Raw genomic sequence first — 26,903 nt, 5'->3', positions numbered from 1 at the left:
AAATATAGATGAAGAAAAACTTTAAAACTATATATATATATATATATGTATATATATATATATATACATATATATATATACACACACACATACACACACACATACATATATACATATGTGTGTGTATTTATACAAGTATGTATATATATGCATATGATGTATGCACAAAATATATTGTGAAATTGATACCCTACTGCATTTTATATCATTTATTAAGAATTTTATGCAATCACTGTTTATTAATACCTATTGGACTTGATTGTATAGGCCTCAGTAGTACAGTTTATAAGCTGTGAGCTTTTGGTGACTATGGAGGAATGCGAGTCAACTTGATCATGAGATGTTTGCCTACCATAAGACCTTACAGAGGTTATTTGACTAACTCTGTGTTTTCCCTATTGCCAGGGATTCTGGAGATCCCCTTCTGCAAGTAAATATGAAGAAGCAAAATGTAAGTCCCCACTTCACCTGTAATGCAGAACATTATTTTACCATTTAGGTAGTAGAACCCTTTAGGCCATGGAAAACTCCAAATTCCTTAGCAAGACCCTTATCTGGCTGCTCAGGCTCCAGCCCTCAGATCATATCTCTGGAAACCTCCAGATTCCTTAGCAAGACCCTTATCTGGCTGGTCAGGCCACAGCCCTCAGATCATATCTCTGGAAGCCTCCATTGTGAGAAAGTTTGCACAGCATTATCATCTCTACACAGAGGGAGAAGGGTGTCCTTGACCAGCCCCCAAAAAACCTCTTCCTCTTGCCAGACGTCAAAGATCCATCCCCCTCCCTGTCCTGTATACTCCCTATATAAACCCTAGCTCAACCCCTGATGGCTGCTGCTTGATTTGGATGTGAATATCCCTGGCAGCCGCGCGCTAATAAAGTCCACAATTTAAAATTAGCTTGGGTGGTCAACTCGCTAATTTCTCGGTATAACACATCTTTCTTTAAGATCAATCATAATATTAGTTTATTTTGCATCACTGGACCTTATGTAACTAACTGTATTAAAAGCTGCTCTATCAAATGGGTATTTGGCTACTGAGGAATCATTGACCTTTTATTGGCAATTGCTAGCCTTGCTAAAAAAACTGATCATTCTCAGACCTTTGTGCCTCAGTTTCTCTTTATCATAGATGTTTATTGTGATAAATTATATATACATATATAGTTATAAATTCTGCATTTATACTGAATCTAATGCATAAAGTATAAGTATGAATATGTTTAATAATGTTTAAAATGGAATTAATATTTGATCATCTTATTTCCTTGTTATTTAAAACACTGATACTTTAAAATAAATATCCAGCATACTTTTTTGTGGGAGCAAATTTCTGGAAATAATCTTTAATTTTTAATAGAGAATGAACACTACTATTTTGAAATGTATAGCAAATACATTTCAATCTTGCCTGAGGTTTAATTAAGTTTCCAAGTCAGCACATAAGAAGAAAACTCATAATCAAAACTGCTTAGAGGTAAGCAGCAATGCTCCAAGGTGAAAAGTCTCTGGATGGAACAACATAAATAAGTATATACTTCACGATTTCTTTTTCCACTCCAATTATTTTAGCCTCACATTAATAATTTTGTTTCCTATAAAAATACTTGCATTTCTCCAATTACATTCTATTTGGATACCAAATCAGACTGGGAAGGTAACTATGGGATCTCAATTCCAGTGAAGTACAATCTGGTAAATCTAATATGCTATAAATGTGAACACCATGGTGGACTATAGATCCCTCGTGTGGTGATCATACTCCCTATGTTTAAATTCAAAGATTGGCCGTGGCAATTTTTTTTGTCACCGTAACAGTTAAAAACTATCAGGTTATTAAGGGCTGACATTTTCAAGGTTGGAAAAGTATGTATACTTATGAAATTATAATTCCTTAAAGTATTTATTTATTCAAAATTTTAATAAAATTATGTCTTTCATTGGGCAGCTCCCTGAGTATGTTTGCATACACACATAATATAAGCACATATTCACATACATACAACACACATAAGCACACAGCATGCATGTATGTGTGTTGTATGTATGCACATGTATATGTGCATATACATGTGAATTTATGCATGCAGATATACTGGAATATTGATTAAAATGGACAATGAGTTGGTCAGAGAATAGGAAATAGAGAAAATGGTGGATTGCATTTAGGAAACTAGGCTTCAGGGATTCCTAAGTTGCTCCCTGAAACAAACAACCCACATTTCTAACATTAATATTCTTTTGATGATGTAATATAGGTAGGCTGTGAACCAATGAAACACCCAAATCGTCAAAGGTCCAAATTCTGGGTATCCCAAAGGACAATGGAAAAATGTGTATGCTCATGAATATGCTTCAGCGTACTATATTACCAACAACAGTCTATTTGAAATAAGAATCACAAAACATATAATTTAGGAAACATTTGATCAGAAATTGAGGTGTGTTGATCACGAAGCTAGAGCAGAGGATAACAGATAGCAGTACCATATTGGTTCCACCCATAGAATGTAAAAAAACAAAGGCTTTACTGATACTCTAAATCTAATGTCTGAGGGAATACAGCTTAGTGAAATTCAGATACTTCTTATAGTCTATATATTTCCTTTATAAAGGATTTATGAGAGGACATGGGTGACACAATATGAGAAGCTATGGATGTGTTGAAATCTACACTGTTGCAAGGAATATACATATGGATAAGATCATGAATTCTTTTTAAAGTATACAAGTAGGTGGATATCTCCTCTGGAACGCCAGAATGCCACAGTACACTCTTCTTGGTCCTAAGAGTTCTGAACAAAACTTTTACAAATGACAAATGAAGGCAAATATAATCTTTGTGCCAACTGTAAATTTGATAACCATTTGTGCCAACCTTAAATTTGGTAGCCAAGAGGTTATCAAATTTACAATTGGCACAGAGGTTATATTTTTCATGATAAAGTCAGGGTCATAAAATATATCAACAGGTTAGAATGATGGGCTAATTCTAAAAAAAGATAAAATATTGAATGATTAAAATATATCCCTAAAGAACTACATAGGAGTTTTAAAAATTCAAGACAAAACTAAAAAGCATCTATGAAACTTACATTTCAACTGCACAAATATAGAAGGGGGGTAGGGAAGTTCATTACAAATCATATGAAAAGAAAGTAAGTGGCAGGTAAACTGAACATAAGTCTTCTGGGTAATAATGGTGACCCAAAACAAAAAAAAAATTCTTTGTAAATCAAAATCTCTGACTTCACCTGTATAGGAAATTCTTACCAAGGAAACTCCTACCACGGTATGGCTCTTCTGCAGTTTAATCTTAAAAGATTGTCTGAGGCACTTCAAAGTCCAATATCATACCTCCACTCATGTGGCCAGCATGTGTCAGAGTTAGGATTGAACCCAGATTTTCCAGACTCCACAGCCAATTCTTTTTTACTTTTCAGTGCTGCCCCTCAAAGGAACATTAGGTAGAATTTATAGAAATATACTGTCTGGGAAGACGGCATCTATGGTCCTCCTTTTACCCTGATTAGACCATAGCTAGAGCAGCAGCTGCATAACAAAGTAGATTGAGCGCTCAATTCTGAGTCAGGAAGACCTAATTTCAGTTCTATTTCAGACATTATGACCTGGGGCAAATCAGGTTATCTTTCTCAGTTTCAGTTTCTTCATCCCACATGGAGATAATGATTACACATACTTCCCAGGGTCAAATGAGATAACCTATGAAAAGTGCTTTGCAAACCTAAAAACAATATATAAAGGATTAATACAGTTTTGCTGTTGTTATTTAGGTTTAGGTATTACATGATGGGGGCGGGGCCCAAGCCAAGATCTTCCGCCCTTTGCCCCAAAGGGAATCTGACTCACAGGCCCCAGATCCTTATCTCCCTTTGAAAGCCTTAGGCTCCCTTTTGTCTATAGGCCCCAGAAAGGCCTTCTCTGGTCTCAAACTGTTCCTTATCGACTTCCTTTATCTCCTTTTGAAAGTCCTAGCCCCACCTTGATGTTGTACAGATGCCTTTCAAACTTCTGCCTACCTGTTCCCTCCATTATCTATTCCCATAGTCTATTCAATCTCTCTGACCTCCCCAATTAGAATTCTTACCTAGACCCTTTTCCCAACCCCCTTCTCTGGCCACCCAAAGTTACTTTAGTATTTAAGATCCACCTTGGCCCTCATTCAGATGCTGAGAATCTCACGCTCAAAAGGCTGAGAACTTCTCATGCCCGCTTGTCTTTATGGGCGTCACCTGGTCAATGTGATTTATCACTAATAAACCTTTCCTCTGGCTGAAGAAGATTTGAGTTGAATTCATTCAGCAGGGCCCAGTACTGCAATCTTGGGTTCCCAGCACCCCAAAACCCCTAGACCTCTTCATTACATTCTAGGAAAGACACTGAAAATCTGACAAGACATCCAAAAATGAGTGATTGTGCTGGAGATAATGACATACAAGTATCTAACAAAGGAAGTCAATGTAAAGCTTGAACAGGAGAGGACATCACAACTTTTGGGATTCCTGATTCATCTATGGCCCATCCCTAGTCACCCTAAGAATCACTAAGCCAAGCTCTTTGCCAAGAAAAATCCCATTACAAATGTTCTGTGCATCGAAATGCAGGTCCTGAGTGTATGATGATCTGGGGAGCACGAAAGCAAAATAATATTTAGAAGCACTTTTATGGTCTTTTGCTACATATATTACTTCACAATATCTGAGCTAGTAAATTTTAGACATATGACTTAATAATGCTCTACCAGACTACTTTTTCTTGTTTCTAACATTCCTGAATATGTAATCTGAGTATTTTAGAAATGCATAGTGGTGGGGAGGGTGTGGGAGTTGCAGAGGAGCAGAAAAAGAGCAGGGGAAATGAAAAAAGATTACTGGGGAAGGGGTTATTCATTTATTCATCAATTACATTTAATTGATTAATTGCTCCCTATTGTTATGGTTGTTCAGTCATTTTTTCATTCATGTCTGACTCTATATGACCATATTTTGGGTTTTTTTGGCAAAGATACTGGAGTAGTTTGCCATTTCCTTCTCCAGCTCATTTTACAGATGAGGAAACTGAAGCAAATAGGGTTAAATGACTTGCCCAGGGACACATGAGGTGAGATTTGAACTCTGAAAGAGGAGTATTCCTGACTCTAGGCCCAGCAATCTCACCACTGCATTACCCAGCTACCCACATTTTCTCCCTGTTACCTTCAGTCATTCATGTCTGTGTGTTCTGGTAATACCAATCCACATTTCTAACAGTTGCTACATTGGGGGGAAAGGGGCAAATTCTTCTTACTGAATTATACAATTAGTAACTACCTTCCATTTGTTAAGTAATCACAGGAAAAATAAGCAGATGGGAAAAATCAAATTCATATTTCATTTATTTTTAGTTACTTATGATTACCAATATCTAACACTGCCACAAGTCTATTCACATGGCATTACTTGGTTGTGACTTTAGAAGCCAAAGACTATTCATGGCAGTGAGTCTCAATGTCACTCTAACTAAAACCAACTGAGAATTCTTATTTTTTTTTCTTTACACAGCAACCTTGAATCTGGAGCAAATTTTGTAGATAAAAATAACATGCTTGATGCATATTTATTATACTGTCAGCAAAGACTATATGCAGAAAGAGTTGATTTCCTTGTAACTGGTACCCAAGTGTTTATGGGTGCAGAACAACAGCAGCAGCTAGGACAATCAGCATTATAGTAGAATTCAGCTGATTACAAAGTGAGACTATTTTCAGGAACAGCAAGTGGACCGACAGTGATAGCTATCAGTGTTGTCTTACAGCTAATACTTAAGTTTGGGAATTTTAAAATCTAATTTATATGTGGATGTTTGTTTGAAATGAAAATACTTTAGCAATCACTAAAGTTTTCAGATAGTGTAAAGCAGTTACTATACTTAATAGAAGTGAAAGTTGGCAACCACCATGTCAAAACAAACCATTAACTCCTGAAAAACTCTAATTTTTGTCCAAGTCATTCTGAAAGTTTAAAATTTACTTTTAAAAATAACTTTACAATATTATGCATTCCTGAAACTTTAAAGAAAGTCCATAGCTGACTCATGTATATTTTTTTCAAATTATTCTTTACAGATCACTATTCAATGAAAAATTAAGTTAAATTGTGAAGTAATATAAAAATAGATACTTTTTGGGCAGTATTCTAATCATTCCCTCTTTCCTTTTTGGATAGGAATGTGAGCAACCCAGCAGTTTTTTGGTCAGATGGAAGTGGAGCAAGGGACCACATTGAATTTGCTCCCTAAGAGAGAAGCAGCGAGGTGGTGCAGTGGATAGAGCACCGGCCCTGGATTCAGGAGGAGCTGAGTTCAAATCCGGCCTCAGATATATGACACTCACTAACTGCATGACGCTGGGCAATTCACATAACCCCATTGCCTATCCAAAACAAAAATAAATGAATGAATGAATGAATGAATGAATGAATGAAGAATATATCAATCAATCAATCAATCAATTCCTGAGAGGCTACTGATGAATCTTTAATATATAGATGGATTTGGAGGTCAAATGGCAAGGAGCACAAACTTAGGTACCACTCAAGAGGTGATTTCTGAAAGTGGTACAAAATCTGTTTTCTCTCATCCTTACTGCCTAGTTTATTCCTATATGGTTAGTCAAGGTGCAAGTGTATGTATGTGTGCATGTGTGTGTACATGTGGGTACATATGGCTCTTTATCACAATATTATTTCTTCTTCCATTGCTGCATTTTGTATGCAGAGTTCATAGAATTCAATATTCTTCACTTTTAAAATTAGCTACTTAAAATCTCTGGGTTTTGTGAAAATAAATCATTTTAGCATCATTTAAAATTATGGGCTTAAATCTTCTAGGTCACAGAAATGACCCCACCACCACTACCCCACCCCTGCCACTGGCATTTGCACCAAAGGCCTACTTTTATTTTTCTAGAAGGATAGGATGATGTGGATTTATTAAAGTGCTTAATAATTAGATTTGAAAATTTTTTCTACAAAGTTTATGATAATATTGTTACATGTATAATATGTATATATAAAGATAAACTAGCTAGAGAAAAATAATTTACATACAAATTATTTTATTGCAATAGTATTTTTGAAAATATTTCCAAAAACATATTTATGGCCTGCAAGACCCCAAAATGAAGCAGAGTAAATAAATATCTCTGTTAAAACTTCTAGAGAAAAAGTTCTTTGGACCTAGTATAGATGGATTGGATGTCCAACTATTGTGTTGGCATTAAATGTTGTTTAACTCCAGCTCCTTTCCTCTGTTCAAGCTATACATTATTCTATATGTTTTTCCTTGTATGGTAAGTTATTTGGGAGTTTAGTTGCATTTCTTTGCATGATTTCTTTGAGGCAGAAGTTGACATTAGTTGAAGAGTAATTGCTTATTTATGGCAAAATCTCTATCTATAATGCAAACAGCACATAATGTTCTTTCATTATAAGAAGTTACTGTTACATTTATAGAGACTAATTTAAATGGTGGCATTCGTTGACTAGAACTCACTGTGACCTGATTGACTAAGCAGAATTTCTATGAGCCATCTGTTAGGACACAGAAATGGCTTTGTTATAGGAAACATTTCTGTGTAATGGGGCTTTAATCTATGTTATAAAGTATGTATTTGACAGATCATAATTAACAGTACTGAAGTAGAAATGCTTTCCCTAAATATGAAAATTATTTTCTCCTTTAAATTTTAATGAGTCATTGTACAAATTTTTTTTGCAATTGTGAGCTTTATATTTTATAGACATGGGAAATAAATTTTTGATTTCATTGATATAGAGAGTTCTCAGATGAGGAAACTCTCTAACAAACTGTAAATTCTTGTCATCAACTTTTTGGGAAGTTGTCATCTTACAGTGTTTCCTAGAAGACTGAGGTTAAACGATTCCCCAGACTCACAGTGTTGTTTGTCATTTGTCCTCAAAAAGGATCAATGACATCACAAGGGTGATGTCTTATTAGATTTCAGTGAGGCAAAGCTGAATCAAATTGTCAGTCTCACTCTCTCCTTCACAGTTATCAACATCCAGTAGCAAGACAAAAGTCAAGATGACAGGCAATGGGCCAGGATACAGTGGGTGACCTTGGCCTTTCTAAATTAAGGTCTTTCCCAGGCCTCAGTCTGTCTGAGGCAATGCCCATTCAATGACTAAGGGTCAGGTAAGAATTTAGACAAAAGATAGCCAATTTATCATCATGAAAATATCACTCTGGGAGGTGAAGACCCTCAGAGTTTCTGGCCAGAATGAAAAACAATTGCTATTTACATTCATTCTAAGCCATAAAACCTAAACAAAACAAGTCACAGAGGCTTGGGCTGGGGCTATTAGTGGCCATTCAATGAAAGTCAGAGTGATATGGATTTAAAGGCATAGTCAAGTAGCTCCATTTGAGACACAGTGGGCTTTTTTAAAGCCTATTTTTCCAGAGCTGTATTTCAAGAAATCTAAATGTGAACTACACAGGACAAAAAGTAAATCGCCCCAGCTTAAAAATACATATAATTAATCAATCAACTAATTTTTTTAAATCTAGTCCCAAACTTCAAAATATCCTACATGGGGTGAGAGAAGGAGGAGGAAGAAGAAGAGGAAGAGGAGAAGAAGAAGGAGAAGAAAGAGGAAGAGGAAGGAAGGAAGGAAAAAAGAACAGCATTCCCCAATTTCTGCTAAAATTAGCAGGTTGGTTCCCCCAAGTGCAGCTATTATTTCTCTCAGATAACATAGTAAAGACAGGTAATACAAAAATAATTCTCCAAAAACACCTAGCTGACTCTTTCCCACGAATACACACAACATCCATGGGAGGAGTAATCTCAAACTTATGCCATAATAGTAGTGAGGCACATGTCTAGTGTGACAAAGGCTTAACTCCCAAACCTGCTCTTGAAATCCTCTCTATTTAGAGACCTTATGCAAAACCCTTTGTTGTTGCTCATTCTTCCTTCTCAAAAAACACCAATGGCATCAAGAGGGTAATGACTTGACTTGCCTATGGTCCCCAAGGTCACAGAGCCAATATGTGTCAGAAGCAGGAATTGAACCCTCATCATCTTGGTTTCAAGACCACTTCTTTCTCTAACCATTCTACCTTACCACCTCTCATGAATAATGAATTAGTTCTTCCTAAATTGTGTACCTACAATTTCCCCCCCATTTTTCAAACGAAGCAAGAAAATGTTAGCTGTGAATAGATAATGAGAAAAGCAAAAATAATTACCTGAAATGTTCTGATAGGTAGTGTTAATTACTCTACCATGTGAAATAAAACCTTTGTTTCAACAGAAGAGATGCCAGTGATAAAGGCTATTAACTAACAAAAACATCTGTGTTTTCTCATTTTAATCAGTAATTGATATTCCTCTAAGAGAACCAAAAAGCTATTTAGCTTCTCACAGGGGACGTTTAAATAATGTGGCAAATAGAACCATTTGATGAAGCTATAATCAAAATGCTCAAAACTTTAAAGTGTCCCAGTGTCTGACAAGTAATCTATACCACATGGACAAACCTTAGGTATTTATCCTTAGAGAGCATAGATCTAACAAATCTATTATAGTAAAGAACTGCACCTTGGAGATTTTCTCAGGACTCCAAACCAGAATAGATGCCTAGAAAGTTGGGCTTAGTTCCAAAGATGAGTTCCCTATTTGGGTTAGTTGTAAGAACACTGCCATAAGCATCATGGGACTTTAGATTTCGTTGCAGCTCTGCTACTGTCTGGGTGTCTTACCTTGGCCAAGTCACTGACTCTTTCTGAGCTGCAGTCTTCTCATTTATAAAAGGAATGGGGTGGGCTGAATGATGCCTGAGCTCTCTTTCATCACTAACTTTCTGTAATAATTCTACCCCTTGCCTCAGATCTTCATCGGTTCATGAAGATAAGATGGTCTCTAATGTCCCTTCTAACATTTGTATTCTATAGGATCTATATCAGGAAATTTTGTGAGCACCTGGAATTCAGGCATTTCCTAGTTATAGTTTAGATTTTTGGACCTGGTCAAACCTAGAGCTGCAGGACACCTTTAAAGATGGTTTTGGAATGAAGACCTTAAAAACTCCCAAATGAGGCAGTTATCTTAGTTTTGAGATGATCATCTCCAAACTATTCAATCTTACTGATTCCTGACATAATTGCTTAACTATGTATTGTGATTTCCCATCAGTTTTTGAGTTATCCCAGTCACCATAACAGTTTCCTAATTACTTTCAATCTGATTGCTACAAAAATACTGGTTTTCAAATGTATATTAAGAGGTTAAAAAAAAACATTCAGAAATATATCAAATCCTCCAAACCTCAGATGTTCTAAGTTTTTGTGATTCAGTCCTGTAGATTCCAATGGGGATATCACCTGTAGAAGAACATAGCTTCTGGTAAAGTCTGGCATATGTTCTGATCCACAGATCATCCTCCGTGATTTTCATCTAAAATATAGACAATCATTTATTCATATTTATTAAGAAAATAAATATACAGAGAATAACATAGCTTCATCACATCTCTTAAAAGCAGCTCTCTATTTAATGTACACACAGTAGATTTTCCTAAGCTAAATTTATCTATTAACCCATCAGGATGCTAACCCTAAAATATAGGTAAAATTAACTATACAAATATGATCATGGGAAACTGCATATTGGAGACAATTAAAGGAAGCAAAAATAGCATAGTATTGGGAATCAGGACACATGGTTTTTGTAGAGATATTTAGCTGAGTAACCTTAGGCAAGCCATTAACTTGGCTTAAGTTTCCCCTTTCTACAAAGTGTGTATAATGATTTTGTCACTATCCACACAGAGAAAACAGATAAATCATGGAATAATCTCAGAATCTCAGAATAATCTCCAAATTCGGTGTTTGAATTCATAATGAACTGCTGTTATTATATTTGATAATGGATAATGCTGTAGGAATAAACATTTAAAACAAAGCAATGAAGCCAATCTACGAAGATCCAATACAAATGTATTGGAAAAACTGTTCACTTTCTTATTCTTCTCTCTTCTGCTTATCTTATTACTTTCTTTCCCTGCTTCACATTCCAGATTGTTAGAAGGTAAAATTAACTCTCAAACTGATACCCAGCAGTTTAAGTCTTAGTTTGACTACTGCTTCCTGATTTCTTTCTAAAATATCAGCCTTGATGGCTCACATCAAGTGCAGCAAAGGGCAATTAAATATTTTGTTTCAATATTTTCTAGTGAGTGAGTCTGAAAGAAATGCAAGTGAGTTGAAATATGATTTGGCACCAATATCCTTATTTCCTTTGCACCTAATCTCAATCACAATTCTTTTTACTTTTGGGTAGAATTGAGAAGAAATTGAAAATACATAGGGAGGAATTAAGAAAAAAGCATGATCCCTTAGCTTTTATTATAATCTCCCTATTGAAAGCTGGGGGGTTGGGGAAGCAAAGGATATTTAAAAAATAAGAAAGACCGGATTGTAGGTACACAAGAGTTGATTTTGTGTTTGGAAAACTATTTTACTTGAGCTACTCATTATAACTTGAAACTTCCATTTGCCACATAGAAAGAAGGTCAAACTAGAAAAAATGTTTTTTCTAAAGTCTCTTCTGTAGGAATTATCAAAAATGAGACCTGTTTTCCAAATGCAAGACAGTATGTTATCAACTAAGATATTTTTACTGTTGTAACTTTTTTTTTCTCACACAATGCTCAAAAGAATATAAAATCAGACTTGGACAGACAGTAGAAAAGACAAAAGCATATCTAAAAGACAACAGATATCTAAAGCTCCTTGGAGTTACTAGATAGAACTTTTTATCTCTGTAATTTACTAATCATGATATTCTTAACTTACAGAACAAAGAAATCCTGATCCTGGTGTGGTATCCAACCCCAACAGAAGTCTGGTGATAGAAATCATATAATCCTTCACAAATGACTAAAAAAAAAGATGTTAAAAAAGATTTATTGCACATATGACTCAGTAATTAAATTCATTAGCATAAAATATGTCTCAGACTACATAAATAATTTATCATTTCTTAAAAACAATTTATGTACTCATAATACATGATATGAACATGCTAACAAATAATATGCCATTGTAGTCCCTCTTCAAACACTGCAGCTAAGTTTGTTGTTTGTTGTTTTTTGTAATTTTTTTCTTTTTAGTTAGAAAAGTAATCCTCTACTAAGATCTCTCAGTATTTGTGAATATTGTGACTGAAAGTTGGGCAGGCTGGGAATTGTTCATAGTAAACATCCTAACAGAGACATAGACAATTCTTTTGGAAGCACACCTAATGATATACTCTTACTAAACCTTCAGGGATATAGTAGGAGAGAATTTATACTGTAGACAAGTGGATTATGTGACAGAATGTGATATCAAGACAAAAAGCTGCCACACATGAAGGACAACTTCACAGGCTTCAGTTCTCAGAGACCAAAGAGATGCCAAAATACATAGCAATGGGTACAACCTCACATTTGGGAGATAGCAAGGTGCAGTGGAAAAAGTACTGGATTTCAAGGCAGATGAACTAGGTTCAAATCCCAAATATGCTCTTTACTTGATCTTTTTTACTTTTCAGGTTACTTAGCAAAAAAAAAAATGAGAATTTTGAAACAGATAGCCTCCAATGTCCAATCTAGTTTTATACCTGTAATCCTATCATTTACACTGTAATAATATGATACCAAAGCAGGTAACCACTAGAAGAACAAGGCTATTCAGTTCTAGTCTGATCTTCCAAATAGCCCTTCTCCTCAGATCACTTCACTTCTCTCAGCCTCAGTTTCCTGATCATTCCATGATTTGAAGCAGTGCCAGTAGGCATGCATATCTATGGGTAAAATTAGACAAAAAATCTAACATGAAAGTGTATTTGTATCACTGTTCTCAATCTTATGTATAATAATGATATCAAAAATAGCTAGCATTTATGGTGCACTAAGGTTTATAAAATACTCTACATGTTGTCTTATTTGATCCATACAACAGCTCTGAGAGGTACGTGATATTCTTATCCACATTTTACAGATTGAGAAAACTGAGTGTAAGAGAAGTTGAGTGACTTGCTCAGGGTCATTAAGCTAGTAGGTATCTGAGGCCGCATTTGAACTCAGAGCTTCCTGACTCTAAAGTCCTACATGCTATTCACTAAGCCATATCCCTGACTCTTGTAGTAGGTATATAAAATGTAAAAATAGAACATTTTCAGTAAAATTCTGAAAGAATATGGTTGGCAACCTCAAGAAAGCTATCAGCAGAAATTGCTCCAGATGTTGCTGCATGTTTGTCTTATTTTCTAATTAATTCTTCTATACTTCCATCAAAGTTTTTTTTAATATTAAAAGTTTTGTTGATTATCTAAAGAAATGAGTATGAAATATTTTGGTTGTTCAGATATTACCAGAAGTAAAAATGGTCAAAATAGATTTGTATAAAAGGACATCTTGATGTAACTATTTGTTTTGTATAATCTCAATTTAATAATGGCATTCAAGATCCAGCTAAAATTATTCTAGTTGAAAGCCAACTAGAATAATATTTCTAAAACATGTAACAATTGATAAAAGATCAGTATGTTGCTACTTAACTATGTTCCAAACAAGAATATGCTATTTTCCTTAAATTACTTTAGTAATTATGGAGTGATTAAGACACTATTGGTTTATCTCTTTATTAACATCAGTTTATTTTCTTAATTTTGAAGCTGAAAAAAACTTGCAATGAAAGAAAATAATGCTTTTGTGTCTTTCTTATCACATAAATGAATACCTCTAATGCAATTCACAAAATTTATTTTAAAAGTCACAATTAAGGGAAAATATTCAGAATACCCATCAGCCACAAAAAACAATTCAATACCTATACCCCAAAAATAAACCAAATGCTTTTCAACCACTAAATTGTCATTAATACATCTACATCTAATCTGCTATTTGGTTATTAGATCTCCATAGCTGATACTAATTTATATAAAAGGAGAAATTGATATGAATTGCTCACTTCAATGAAATACCAGTGTTAAAGAATGTGCATTTGTGTAAATATAACCTACCTGATACAAAAGTGTATCCAACATACTGATGCTAAAAACTCTCCCAGCAGCAAAAGGCAGTCGAAACATAAATGCCAAATTAGAGCCTCTCTCCCGTTCTTTCTGTTTACAAATTTAAAATGAAAGTCATTTGTCAGTTCCATTTATTTCTCAAACTTGAAGTATTTTTTTTCACACAAGGCAGATGAGACACATTTGTAAAGCAAATCCTCTTACTCTAGATTTCCCATGAAAAGGGATGTGTGTTTCACTTATACTTGGAGGCTAATCCAAATAAAAGCTATTAAATATGGATGAACCATAAAGAATACAGAAGTCTTTCAAAATTATGACTCTCAATTCTAAATTTGTGGCATGAAGTGATATGACACAAAACATTGGTCAAATATGTCCTCTAATTTTTGCAAGCAAAATTCTTTATACATCATGGCATAACATTACTCTGGTCCAAAGACAGTAATAATTTAAAATTTTTATTTCTTTAATAATTGTTTTGCCTAAGAATATGATCACTACTAATAACATTTATTAGTGGCTAATATGTTGCAAAGAGGTCTTGTAGAAGCTGGGTATTCAGATTTGTAAGACATGATCACTACTCTCAAGGAAATTGACATTTGGTTGAAGTGATTGGTCAGATCCATAAAATACTAAGCATTCATTAAAATAGACATGTTTTAAGTGTGCAAATGTGCACACACACACACACATATACAGTTAGAGACTGAACAATGAACAAATTTATTTTGGACAAAATTTTGATCACAAAAGCAGCCTAGGAATTTACTGCTAGCATTATAAAGAATAATTTTCAAAGTAAGTGTGATTAACAGGACTGAGTTATATAATAGGTATGAGCAGGTGGGTTGTGATAACATTTATTCTTATTCACCCTTTTCCATTTTCTGTGCTCCTGAATTGAATTATATATTTTCAGAAGCTTTACTCCAACGACAATGCTAAAATGTAAAGCAATTTACTTCATGGATCTTTCACTCAACTATAGAAATGTTTTCCTTATGTGATTTCAAGGTATCTCACCAAAACTAAAATTAATGGTTGTGATTTTTTATTTGTTTCTTCTTGGTTTATTGGGGGGGGCAGGGAAGAAGAGTTGTAACCAAAAAAAAAATCCATTTGACTGCTTGAGAATGGGTTTAAAAACTTGTGAAAAGTATCCTAACCAGAAGCGTGCCCCCAAACTCTTGATTTCCCCAAGCATAGAATTGAACATATAATTTTCCATGTTTTTGTAAGACATAGTCATTATACTCTTAAATGTACACAAAGTGGTTATTTTTACTTTCATCTTTTTATCATATTTCCAGTGTTCTATTCAAATATGTGCTAAATTATCATAACACTCTAATAATTAAATTCTTAAATTTCTAATAAAACCTTATCTCCTATGAATTGTGTACATGAATCCTATACTCTAATAACCCAGTCTAAGAATTGTCTGCCAAGACCCTTTCTAATCTTCCCCATGTTCTCCTCCCTGCAGACCCCTTCCCCCTCCCTCTATAGACTCCCCTCCCTCTCCCAACCCTCCCTTACTCTGTCGTGTCCCCAAAGCCTCACCTCAAGATTTCCTTATCCCTCCCCAACCCCTCCACTCCCAGCCCTCATCCCAACCCCTCCAATTTAAGATTCCCAACCCCCCCACTCTTAAGACTCCCACCCCTCACGCCAAGACCTCCTCCATCCCCCTCCCACAAGACTCCCTTCCCTCTCCTCAACCCTCCCTCCCTAAAGACTCCCTCTTTCCCCTTCCCAATCCTCCCACCACCCGCTCTCAGGACAGCCTGCCTTCTCCCGACCCCCCCTTCTTAAGACTTCCCTCCCCCTCCTTTTCCCTCCCTCCTTCATCTCCCAGCTCTTCTAGGGTTCCCCTTTCCTCAAGCCCTCGCCAAGATCCCTTTCTCCCCAAACTCTCCTCGAGACCCTCACCTTAAGGTCCTCCCCTCCCCCTTCCCTCAGCAACCCCCACTACCCTCCCTCTCAAACTGCCAGCTCCTCCCATCCCTTTCACTCATTCTTATCCCTACAGCCTGGGGTGGGGCACCTCTTCCTTTGAGTTGCCAACAGTTTCCCCAGCTTAGCCCTCTGCCCAGGGAGGTCAAAGGTAGGAGGGGGTTTGTCTATGTGTCCCCAGGACTCTGTGGACCTATAGCACCTTATCTTCCTTGGCAAACTAGGGACCTCTGACTTCACCTCCTCTCTGGCCCCTGATCGATGGACGGGGGAGGGGCCAGGCATCCAAGTGGAGCCAGAAACTTCGCCCTTGTCATTCCTGTCTGGAGCTGAGAGCAGAGGATGGATCCGAGGGTGAATGAGTGCCTGAGTCTCGATCCCTAGGCCAGGGAGATGGGTAGAAGGGGTAGGACAGGCCCTGCCCTCCCCACCATCTTTCCTGTGGTTCTTCTGGGCCTTCCTTGTGCTGGTTCACCCCCTGGCGGGCCCTCCTCTGGGGCCCCCCAGCTGCCCTTGGGAGCCCTTTGAGGTTCTTACAGCTGTCATGGAGGCCACAGACAACAGAAATGATGGCATCCTTTATACTCCGGACAGTCTCTCTCCCTGCAGGTCCCAGGAGACATTCCCAGGCTGGAGGCTTTTAGAAGCCTAGATTTCCAGGGTCTGCTATTACTACTTCTACATCTGGAATGCCCACAAGGGCCTAGGGTGGGTGGGAACTAGGGAGGACAGAGAGAAGGAAGAGGAGGCAAATATGACAGGTGATGACACATTGCTGCTCTCCTCATCCCGATGAGGCACCTTCCACCTTCCTGCTTCTGCCTTTAGGATTCCTGAAGTTCCCTTTCCCTCCCACCCCTCCCCAGGCTATGTCCAGCCCCTGGCACTGGGCTGGGCACCGAGTTGGAATTTATATGTTTATCAAATAAATGAATCAAAATCAAAAAAAAAAAAAGAATTGTCTGCCAATTCTTGTATGCAATTTCCTGATTTAATGCTTTTGTTGATAAGATTTTAGCTGCTTAAAATCACCTCCCTTACAGCTATTTCCCTCATTATTTTCACATTTCTTTAAATTTCTAGTGCTTTCTCCTCCCAAGATTATTTTGTATCTAGAATATAAAAGATTATTTCTTGAAAACAAGTTCTTTTTTTTTTTTGTCTTTCTATCCCTAGCAATCCTTCACAGTACTGGTCACATAGCAGATATTTAAATAATAAATACTAAATGTTTGTTGATTAATTGTTGATGGATATAAACTTTGTAATTAATTGTCTGCATATGTTCTGTTTTCTTCCAGTAGAATAAGGGCAGGAAGTTTTATTTCTTGTATTTGCGTCACCAGCACCATGGTCCTAGGTGCTAGGGTTTTTGTTGTTCAGTTCTTTCAGTCATGTCTAACTCTTTGTGAATCCATTCAGGGTTTTCTTGGAGTGGTTACCATTTCCTTTTCCAGTTTAATGAATATGCAAGGATATCTCATGGCCATATTCTCCCATTAAGTACTGTATGGCTGATCAATTTATAATCTTACAATGAAGTTGAGAGAAATAGGAAAAAAATGGAATGGTACAGAGTTGAAAGATGAGTATTTGTACTGGAAGAACAAAATTGGAAGACAAATTTAAAAAAAAGGCTAGTACAACATAGTGACAAAATTTGTGATTGGAACTTTCTAGTAACAAGTATTCAGTCAATGTTTTCCATTCTTCTTAGGGACAGCATTGTTTCACATGGGGAAAGATTTCACCACAGTTTCTTCAGATTAGCAATGCCTCCTTTACCTAAAGACACATGCAATGATGCCACTTCCTCTGCAAGGCAACAAAGTGAGATAATTGATTTCACACTTGAAAAGAAACAATTTAATTTTCAATTGTTTAGGATAGCATAGCTATGCATACACCATTTAAAAGATACAATGAAGAGCTTAATCTTTCTAGATAACCCACCTGAGCAGGTTTAGATCCTTTTAAGTGCATCAGATTTCATAAAATTTTAGTTTAGTTTAGTTATATTTTATTTTACTTTAATTATTTAATTTAGTTCCTTTCACTTATTTTATTAGTTATTTTTAGCTTAGTTTAGGGACTAATTTTATTGTGATCATCTATCCTACAAGAGTTTATTTTGAATATATCTATGGTGTAAAAATGTAAAGATTACTATAGCTAATCTTAATTTGATATGGGAATGTTTTTGCTAATGTAAATAAGTTATATAAAAGTAAGACTTTGTTTGATCCCTACTGAAGAAACTTGTTTCTAACATAAATAAAAGTCAGTAGTAATTGTTACCTGAATGAATAAGAGCTGATAAGATGCTACCTATGTAAATGAAGCCTACCAAATAAAGTATTGCTATTCCAGTGCTTCCTCATTGGATTACTAAATAAAAGTCAATGGTGATACATACATACACACACACACATACATATATGCATGTATACATATATACATGTATTTACACATATACATATACATATATATATGTATATATATATAATTGTGTGTGCTATATATTGTTAAAAGATCTGCTATAAACCGGCATTGCCAAAATGCCCTGTTTATGAATTTACATTGAATTCTACCAGCAAACAATAATCTCCCGATAAATGATTATCAGTGTGGAAATGTAAGAATACTGACATGACTTTACATCATAATATCTAGCATCTATATAGCACTTTAAGATTTGCAAATCTCTTTACAAATATTATTTTATTCTCACAAAAACTTGTGAGGTAGGTGCTATTCTTATTTTAATTGCACAGATGAAGAAACAGACTAGCAAAACATAACTGACTTGCCTGGGATCACACAATGAGTGTATGAGGTTAGTTTTGCATTCAGGTTTTCTCTTGACTCAAGATCTGGGGCTAAATTCAGTGAACCACCTAGTTGCCTCTATTCATCTTTAGATAGATAAAATACCTATATTTAGCACTTAGTAGAGGACTTTGAACACAATGGGCTATTAATGGGCATCTGTAAGGTTTAATTGAACTTTTCAAAATTTATGTTAATCATCAGTTTGCTGGGATTAAGACTTCAAAATTATCTTTGATATCTCTATCTATGCTCTTGTTTCTTGTACACAACTTTCACTGGTTATTCCTAAATAATGTCTCTTCACATCTGTCTTGGCTCTGATGACAGTCTAAATTGTACTAATAATTAGAGGAAGATACTCTATAAGTTTATATTATAAAAGAGATAAAGGAAAAACAAATTAATCAAATCCTAAGTATTTATTGTTCACATATCATGTGTCCCTTTCACTTCCCAAACTCTTTATTCTCTTATATAAACACACTTGTTCTGTTAAATCCCTGACTTATTCACTCATATAGCCTTTACTAGGGGCAGCTGGAAGGCTCAGTGGATAGAGTGGTAGGCCTGGAATCAGGAAGACCTGAGTTGAAATGTACTAACTGTGACCCTGGGAAAGTCACTTAACCTCTGCCTTAATCCACTGGAAAATCCACTGCAAACCACTCCAGTAGCTTTGCCAAGAAATTCCCATGGACAGTATGGTCCTCAGGGTTGCAAAGAGTTGGATATGACTGAACAACATTGTGTGTGTTGTTGTTGTTGTTGTTGTGTGTATACATGTCAAACTCAGCTGACTGAATCTGACTTCCTCCAGATTCATAGACCCATGAGTTGCCAGAAATTATCACTCCCAACCTCTGACAATTTTGTAAATGTCCGAAACCTTCTCCTCCAGAGATTTCCAAGCTTCTATGGACTTGTGCTTCTTATGCAAAACAACTTACCCTGTGAAACTTTGAAAAGCTCTTAACCCCTCCCACCTAGATCTTGGCCATTCCCTCTGACTTAGCATCCTATATAAATCCTGTTTCCACCCCCCTTCTTGGGCACCTCAGCACTTCCTGTGCTGTTCCCTGAGCTTTGACTCACTTGCCCCAATTAAAGACTTCAATTTTGCTACTTTTAGCTGTTTTTCTCTTGAATTCAGGTACACACACACACACACACACACACACACACACACACACACACACACATATACACACACACACACACACAGAAAGAGAAAGAGAGACAGAGAAAGAGAGAGACAGACAGACAGAGAGAGAGACAGAGAGAGAAGAATGAGGGTGTCAGCATTCCTACCTAGTAATCTAATAACATGAAAAGTGAGTGAAGTGAAGCTTATTTGGTGAGTCTTGGAAGATATTTATGCACCTTTTTGAAGTGACTACAATAGTGCCCTCAATCACACATCAAAGACAACTAAGACAATAAACTTTTCCTTACCAGACAAGGATCAGTATATACAAAATTCTGATTAGATATCACTGATCCAGTAAATATACACAACAAAAAGTCAATTTAACCATGAGATCCAGAGCTACCAACAAGAACAACAAAGAACTGAGTGTCTTCATTCCAAAAAGTATGAAGGAAAAGGGAAATTCCCAATAAAGAGTAAATGGATCATGTTGATGCAGTTTAGGGGTTCAGGGGTCCTGGGACCCCAAAATCACAACACGCGGGTCCTGCAGAAAGAAATCAACCCAAGCCTTCCTTCAGCCAAAGACAAGGTTTATTAGAACACTGTCATATTGGGCAGACTCTTAAGGAGTCTGAACATGAGGAAGCAGTGGATAGATTATAAGAATCCCAGCAGTGGCTAGATTTTAAGAATCTAAGCAGTGGCTAGATTGTAAGAATCCCAGCATTGGCTAGATTATAAGAATCTGAGCATCTTAACGGAGACAAGTTGGACCTTATATACAGAAAGACTGTGGGAGGGACCTAGGAGTGGCCAGTAAACTGGGGTGAACAGAACTTCTGGGACCTGGACCTCCTGGCCAAGGGAGAATGGAGCATAGCTAGGATTAAGGGTAGGACATATCCAGGGGCCATAGGGAGGTAAAACAATGTAGGAGAGATTAGGTATAGCCACAATGAAAGGCCAGTTGATGGGATTACAGCCTCAGGCAAACACCAGAGATTTGGCCCTGTGGGAAAGTCCAGGGCTTTTCCTTTCTGGAACCCAGATCCCAACCCCATCAATGTTAATACTTTTGTTGATATTAACCATTTGCCAATACTAAACAAAATGTGAGTTGATCTTCCTAATTATTAAAAGAGAAGGTAGAAGACTAATGCTTTTCAACTTTCTTGTTTATCAAGGAAAATGTTGTTCTTTGAAAGAATCAAGTTCTTCAAAGTGAAAATAAAAAAGAAATCTCAAGAGGCAAAAGGGAATTCTTTCCTGTGTCAAGAGATTGAATGGTAAAGGAAAGAGCCCAGAAGCTTTGGTGATACATAATAGATACAGTGAGTACATCATCTGCAGTTGGTAAAACTGTGCCCCCTCCAAGGAGGAAACAGCTTCTTGTATTCAAAGGAATTATGCAGATCTAGAGGTAAGACTAGGAAAGACATTATCCAGCACTATAGAGGAAGGACAGACAAATAGTGCCTTCCTGATACTCAGAAGTTAATTAAGGACATTATACACCAAATTGATACAAGCAACAATCAATAGAGCTATATTGACTCATGGGATGTATAATATGGATAAAACAGAACCTCCCAAACCTGAGTCTTGCCAAACCTGAGGACTATTGCTCACTTCTATAAAAACAACAAAAGGAGCCTAAATAACATTTATCCTGAATCCCCATCAGCTCGTGACATGCTTCTTCTCCTCCTGCTAAAGCTGTTCTGCATTCATTTTGAATATCACACACATACACACACACACACACACACATACACACATATACACACGCATATAATATATATGCACATACATGCCTATACATATATATGTCCTGTGAAAATGGATACCTTAATTTGCTTGAGCCCCAATTTTTCAGGTAGCTGAGAAGGGCTGAATGATAAAACATGCAGAAAATCAGCAACTTTAAAGCCAGTGAAGTACATACCAGCTGTGAAGCAGACCCTGAGCTATTTGGTGGTTAGGGACCTACAAGAGACATCCTTTTCTTCAGAGATTCCCCTAATTTTTGGTTATGGGACTCTTGGACACATCCTCTTTTATGGTTTTTGGAGACATTCCCCTAGTCTTGTTGTTTGTACTCAAGCCTTGAATTTGCTTATCGCCAATCTGTAAAAATCTATAAAAATTCCCACCTTTTCTCCTTCCTTTGTTTAAAAAGTACAAAATGCCTCACTCTTTCCAACTCTGCTTTGAACAGATCAGACACTTCCAGCTTGCAAGCTGGTTCTTCTCAGGCAATAAATGTATTTATAATCTATATAAACTATGATAGGACTGTGGTTGATTGCAGCTTTCCCTTTTTGGACCTAATATTTCTCTCATTTAGCAGTTCACAGGGGTTTTTCTTATTTGTACACATGGTGTCTCCTTCAGGAGAATGTGAGCTCCTTGAGGCCATGAACTGTTTCATTTATGGCCTTGCATCCCTAGCACCTAGAGCAATGCCTATTTATCCAAGATATAAAATACTACAAGATTTTGTCAAAGAGACTCACAATTGCCCAAAAGAGATCAGTCTAAAAGTTTACACAGAAAAACAAATGGATGAAGAAGGCACTGAGAAGATTAAATTGATTGTGTGTGTGTGTGTGTGTGTGTGTGTGTGTGTGTGTGTGTATTTACTGATCCTATATATAGTTAATTGATTTTATCCTGTAACTACCTAAGTCATGGTTCTTTGTCTGTGAACTTAGTTCAGAAATTCAACTGGTCTATAATGAGTTAAGTTTAGAAGTCTAGTTGTTGTTTTTCCAATCATTGTTCTATTCTTGCCTCAAGGAAATCTGCTATCCTTGGAGAATATGAACAGACACAAGGAAGTCTGGTCTAATATCTTTATATCACCAAGCTCTCCTTCAAGGATGTCTGGTTTGGTATCCAAAGAAATCTGGGCCACTATCTTTTAACCTTGTAGATAGATTCAAACAATGGACACTTCTTAGTCAATCACATTTAATGTGATTTTTCACTTTCAATCAAGACACACACATACAGACACACACACACACACACACACACACACACACACAAACTTTGTAAATTCTATTCACAAGAAAACATTTGGTCTTCTTGACATACAAAGAGATACCATAGCCAGGGGCCAAACCAATTGAGAATACAAAGTTATTCAGAAAATTTATCAGAAGATGGGAGAAGACTGTGAGAAATATTGCCTTCTAAAACAGTAAAAAATAATGGAGCAGAGAATGAAGTTTATAAAAAGTTTGGAAAAGGACCTAATAGTGTCAGATTTTCAAGAGAGCCTGTAAGGATAAAACTGGAAGGATAACAGACTAAAATATTAAAAGCTTCATCAAGATTTCTGTAACAAGCTTTTCCATCTTGATAAGTATACAGCCACTACATGTGGACTAGCTCTAACATCACAATCCCCATTGATACTAAATACTAGAAATAACACCAAAGAAAATAAAAGGAAAAGAAACTGAGCTAGTTCAGTATAAAGGGAAGTCTGTTCTGAAGACAACACATTTTTAGGGATCTTAAAAGTACAATTCATAAATTATCTCAAAGAGGGGGAAAAATGAAATGCTTAGAATTATTAGTTTAAAAAAATAAGTGATTGAGATGGTATCTCTAACTATTGGCCCATATGGCTACTTTTTAATCTCTATAAAAACTTCGTGACATGAATTTGCACATGTATCAAAGGCATTTTCCTGAAAGCTTTGTATTCTCTTTGATGTTTTTTTTCTTCTTTATATTATTTAGTATCTGCTGTGTTGAATTATCTCCTCATACGTAGGCTTTGTATCTTTTTGGATAAGCTTTTTCACTTACTTTTTTATTATATCTTCACTCATTTTAAGGTTCCCCTCTTTCTACTGGTGAGCAGAATCCTCCTCCCCCAAAGCTGGGCTACAAGAGTGTTTTGGTAGGGTTCACCAATATAGCCCTAAGTTCTTAGTAACCCCTGGAGAGAAAGTCCTGATCCTGGCTGAGTTTCCATCCCTTTAGCCCTGATTCAAAATAGCTCTCCCATCACTGACATTTCTCCTAATTCTCTTCCTTCCTGCTTTCTCCCATCCTTCACAGAGCTAAGCATAGTAAATTATTTTGCTTCTTCTAAGGTGAATAGGGTGGGTGAATTAAGAGGCAGAACCCCTTCAGTCTTGGGGCATACTTAGCTCTAGGACTGAACTTCAATCAAAGGGTAGGTAAAATTCAGCACTCAGCGTATTTCCTTTATAGTCTTCCTTTCCTTCATGTGTCTGGACAGAATCAATATTTCCTCTTTCTTGAATAACACAGAGTAGATGTTTGTGGACAATCATCGAAACAGCAGGATAGCCCTACAATTAGGTCAAACCTCAAAAGAAGCCTACAAGTTGCATTGTGCTCTTTCTTCAGGCACATATACTCTGTTGATGAGGGGACCCTGAATGAGAACTCTAAGTATTCAAGTTTTCTATTGTCAATTAATAAACGGTATTACCTTATTGGGGAGTCTCTCTTTTCTAAATTTATCTATGGTTTTATCTAACATAAAATTCCTTTTTCTGATGTTTGGAGAGTCAAGAAAAAGTTTGAAAAAAAAATCTGTCACTAATGTTTTTTTTTAATGTAGGAAACCATTAAGAAATAATTAGAACAGACCACACTGAGATGGCTACTCCAATGATGAGACTATCAACCACTTTATATGTTGTTGTTTATAATGATGAGGGTGGTGCCCAAGCCAAGATCTTCACCCTTTGCCCCAAAGGGAATCTGACTGACAGGCCCCCAGATCCTCATCTCCCTTTGAAAGCCTTAGCCTCACCTTTTAATCTTAATTCAGATCTGGCTCCCTTTTGTCTATAAGGCCCCAGAAAGGCCTTCCTTTATCTCCTTTTGAAAGTCCTAGCCCCACCTTGATTTTGTTCATATGCCTTTCAAACTTCTGCCTTCCTGTTCCCTCCATTATCTATTCCCATTGTCTATTCAATCTCTCTGACCTCCCCAATTAGAATTCTTACTTAGACCCTTTTCCCAACCCCCTTCTCTGACCACCCAAAATTACTTTAGTATTTATGATCCACCTTGGCCCTCATTCAGATGCTGAGAATCTCAGGCCAACAAGGCTAAGAACCTCTCATGCCTGCTTGTCTTTATGGGCGTCACCTGGTCAATGTGATTTATCACTAATAAACTTTTCCTCTGGCTGAAGAAGATTTGAGTTGAATTCATTCAGCAGGGCCCGGTACCACGATCTTGGGGTCCCAGCACCCTTAGACCTCTTCAATTCTTCCTTCTCTTCTCAGAGGGCCATGACACCAGGAAAATGAGGCCATGACTTGCAAGTGAATTGGATTTAAGTTAGGCAGGGCTGTGCAGTCACCAGTCTCACTTTCTCCTCTGGAGCCATCTGGGTCAGAACCATTGGAAATGGCATCAGAGGTAGTGGCAGATCTTAGCCTCTGTAAGCTAAGATCTTTCCTCTCAGTCTGGTGAGGTTTCAGGGATCAAAATTTACAGTCCTTTGCACAAAGCATCCACAGGTAAGGGTATGATACCCTATATGGACAAGAGAAGAGAGGAGAGGAGAGGAGAGAAGAGAGAGGAGAGGAGAGGAGAGGAGAGGAGAGGAGAGAGGAGAGGAGAGGAGAGGAGAGGAGAGGAGAGGAGAGGCGAGGCGAGGCGAGGAGAGGCGAGAGAGAGAAGAGAAGAGAAGAGAAGAGAAGAGAAGAGAAGAGAAGAGAAGAGAAGAGAAAGAGAGAAGAGAAGAGAAGAGAAGAGAAGAGAAGAGAAGAGAAGAGAAGAGAAGAGAGAAGAAGAAGAAGAAGAAGAAGAAGAAAGCAAAGGAGGAAATTGAGTTCCAAGCATGACAAAGGGAATCAATAAAGGTAGTAGAGTAAGGTTCAGATTTCCAAACTTTATAGGTTTAACAGAGCAAGCTAATGTGTTAACAAAGTGAGTCAAAATGACCACTTCGATTAAACCAAAAGACCATAAGAAAGGAAGACAATTTAGTTTTATAAAAGGATGGCACAAAATCTGGAGCACCGTGTGTCTTTTTTTGATTGGCCTGACATCACATCATTAAAACCCTGATTGGTAGTATTTTAATAAGGAGGTGGATTAAAAAAAAATCACCTCAGCTCCTAAATTGTAGTGACCCTTACTTGATAGGATTAGTCTGATAAATCCTTGCCCTCAAGGAACTTACATTCCAAAACTATTCCTTTATTTATTATACAATAATGCTTTAAATGGCTCATATTTATGGATTCTCATTTTTTTAAGTAAGGAAGCTATTTCTAAACCATATAAGCAATAACATAAATTAGAAGTTCTATCGAGAAAATTCAGAAGAGTCTATGTTCAAGAGAAACACTAATTCTTTATAAGTATGTACCACTCCATTCCTAATAGTAGAGTACTTTGCTTTGAAGAGGGGAAAACAGTGAAAAATATTTTAGTTCTTTAATTCAACTGTAAAGCAAATTGGCTAAACAACACTTTCAAATAATAACACTTAATCTCACCTTTTCCAGTTTGGAAAGAGCAAGAGAGTAACAGTCTTTGGCCCGGAACTGCATAAATCTCATGTTGGCTGGGTGAGTGAGTTCTGTGATAATACTTAGACTTGAGAACAACCTGAATTTTAAAGAAACATCATAGTTATACTCACAGCAATCATAATTCAACATTAGTACATTTTGAATGGCATCATTTAAAAATATATACAATTATGTGTGATTCCTAGCTTAGGACATTAAAAAACAAAAACAAAAAACTCCACAGTGATAATTGTAAGCAATTCTTTGTGAAATTCTTCATATGTATTGTGAGGAGAACAAATGCTGCATTTTTCTAAAGAAGAGATAA

At 36.6% G+C, this 26,903-nt stretch overlaps 1 protein-coding gene across 2 annotated transcripts in view; it reads right to left on the bottom strand.

Annotated features, from left to right (window-relative positions):
- Positions 1 to 26,903, bottom strand: part of KCNT2 (potassium sodium-activated channel subfamily T member 2) — a 512,407-nt gene that overhangs the window by 36,343 nt on the left and 449,161 nt on the right. For both annotated transcript variants that reach the window (XM_020971730.1, XM_020971731.1), the window contains 4 exons: positions 26,561 to 26,672; positions 14,096 to 14,197; positions 11,884 to 11,967; positions 10,355 to 10,483 (listed from right to left, as the gene is read on the bottom strand). In XM_020971730.1, the coding sequence (XP_020827389.1) occupies positions 10,355 to 10,483; positions 11,884 to 11,967; positions 14,096 to 14,197; positions 26,561 to 26,672 (427 nt within the window). The remainder of the gene's footprint in view (positions 1 to 10,354; positions 10,484 to 11,883; positions 11,968 to 14,095; positions 14,198 to 26,560; positions 26,673 to 26,903) is intronic.

Source organism: Phascolarctos cinereus, unplaced genomic scaffold (genome assembly GCF_003287225.1).
Source record: "Phascolarctos cinereus isolate Bilbo 61053 unplaced genomic scaffold, phaCin_HiC Scaffold_5;HRSCAF=322, whole genome shotgun sequence".
In the NCBI taxonomy this organism is placed as follows: Eukaryota; Metazoa; Chordata; class Mammalia; order Diprotodontia; family Phascolarctidae; genus Phascolarctos; species Phascolarctos cinereus.
This window is presented reverse-complemented; position numbering and strand designations above follow the sequence as displayed.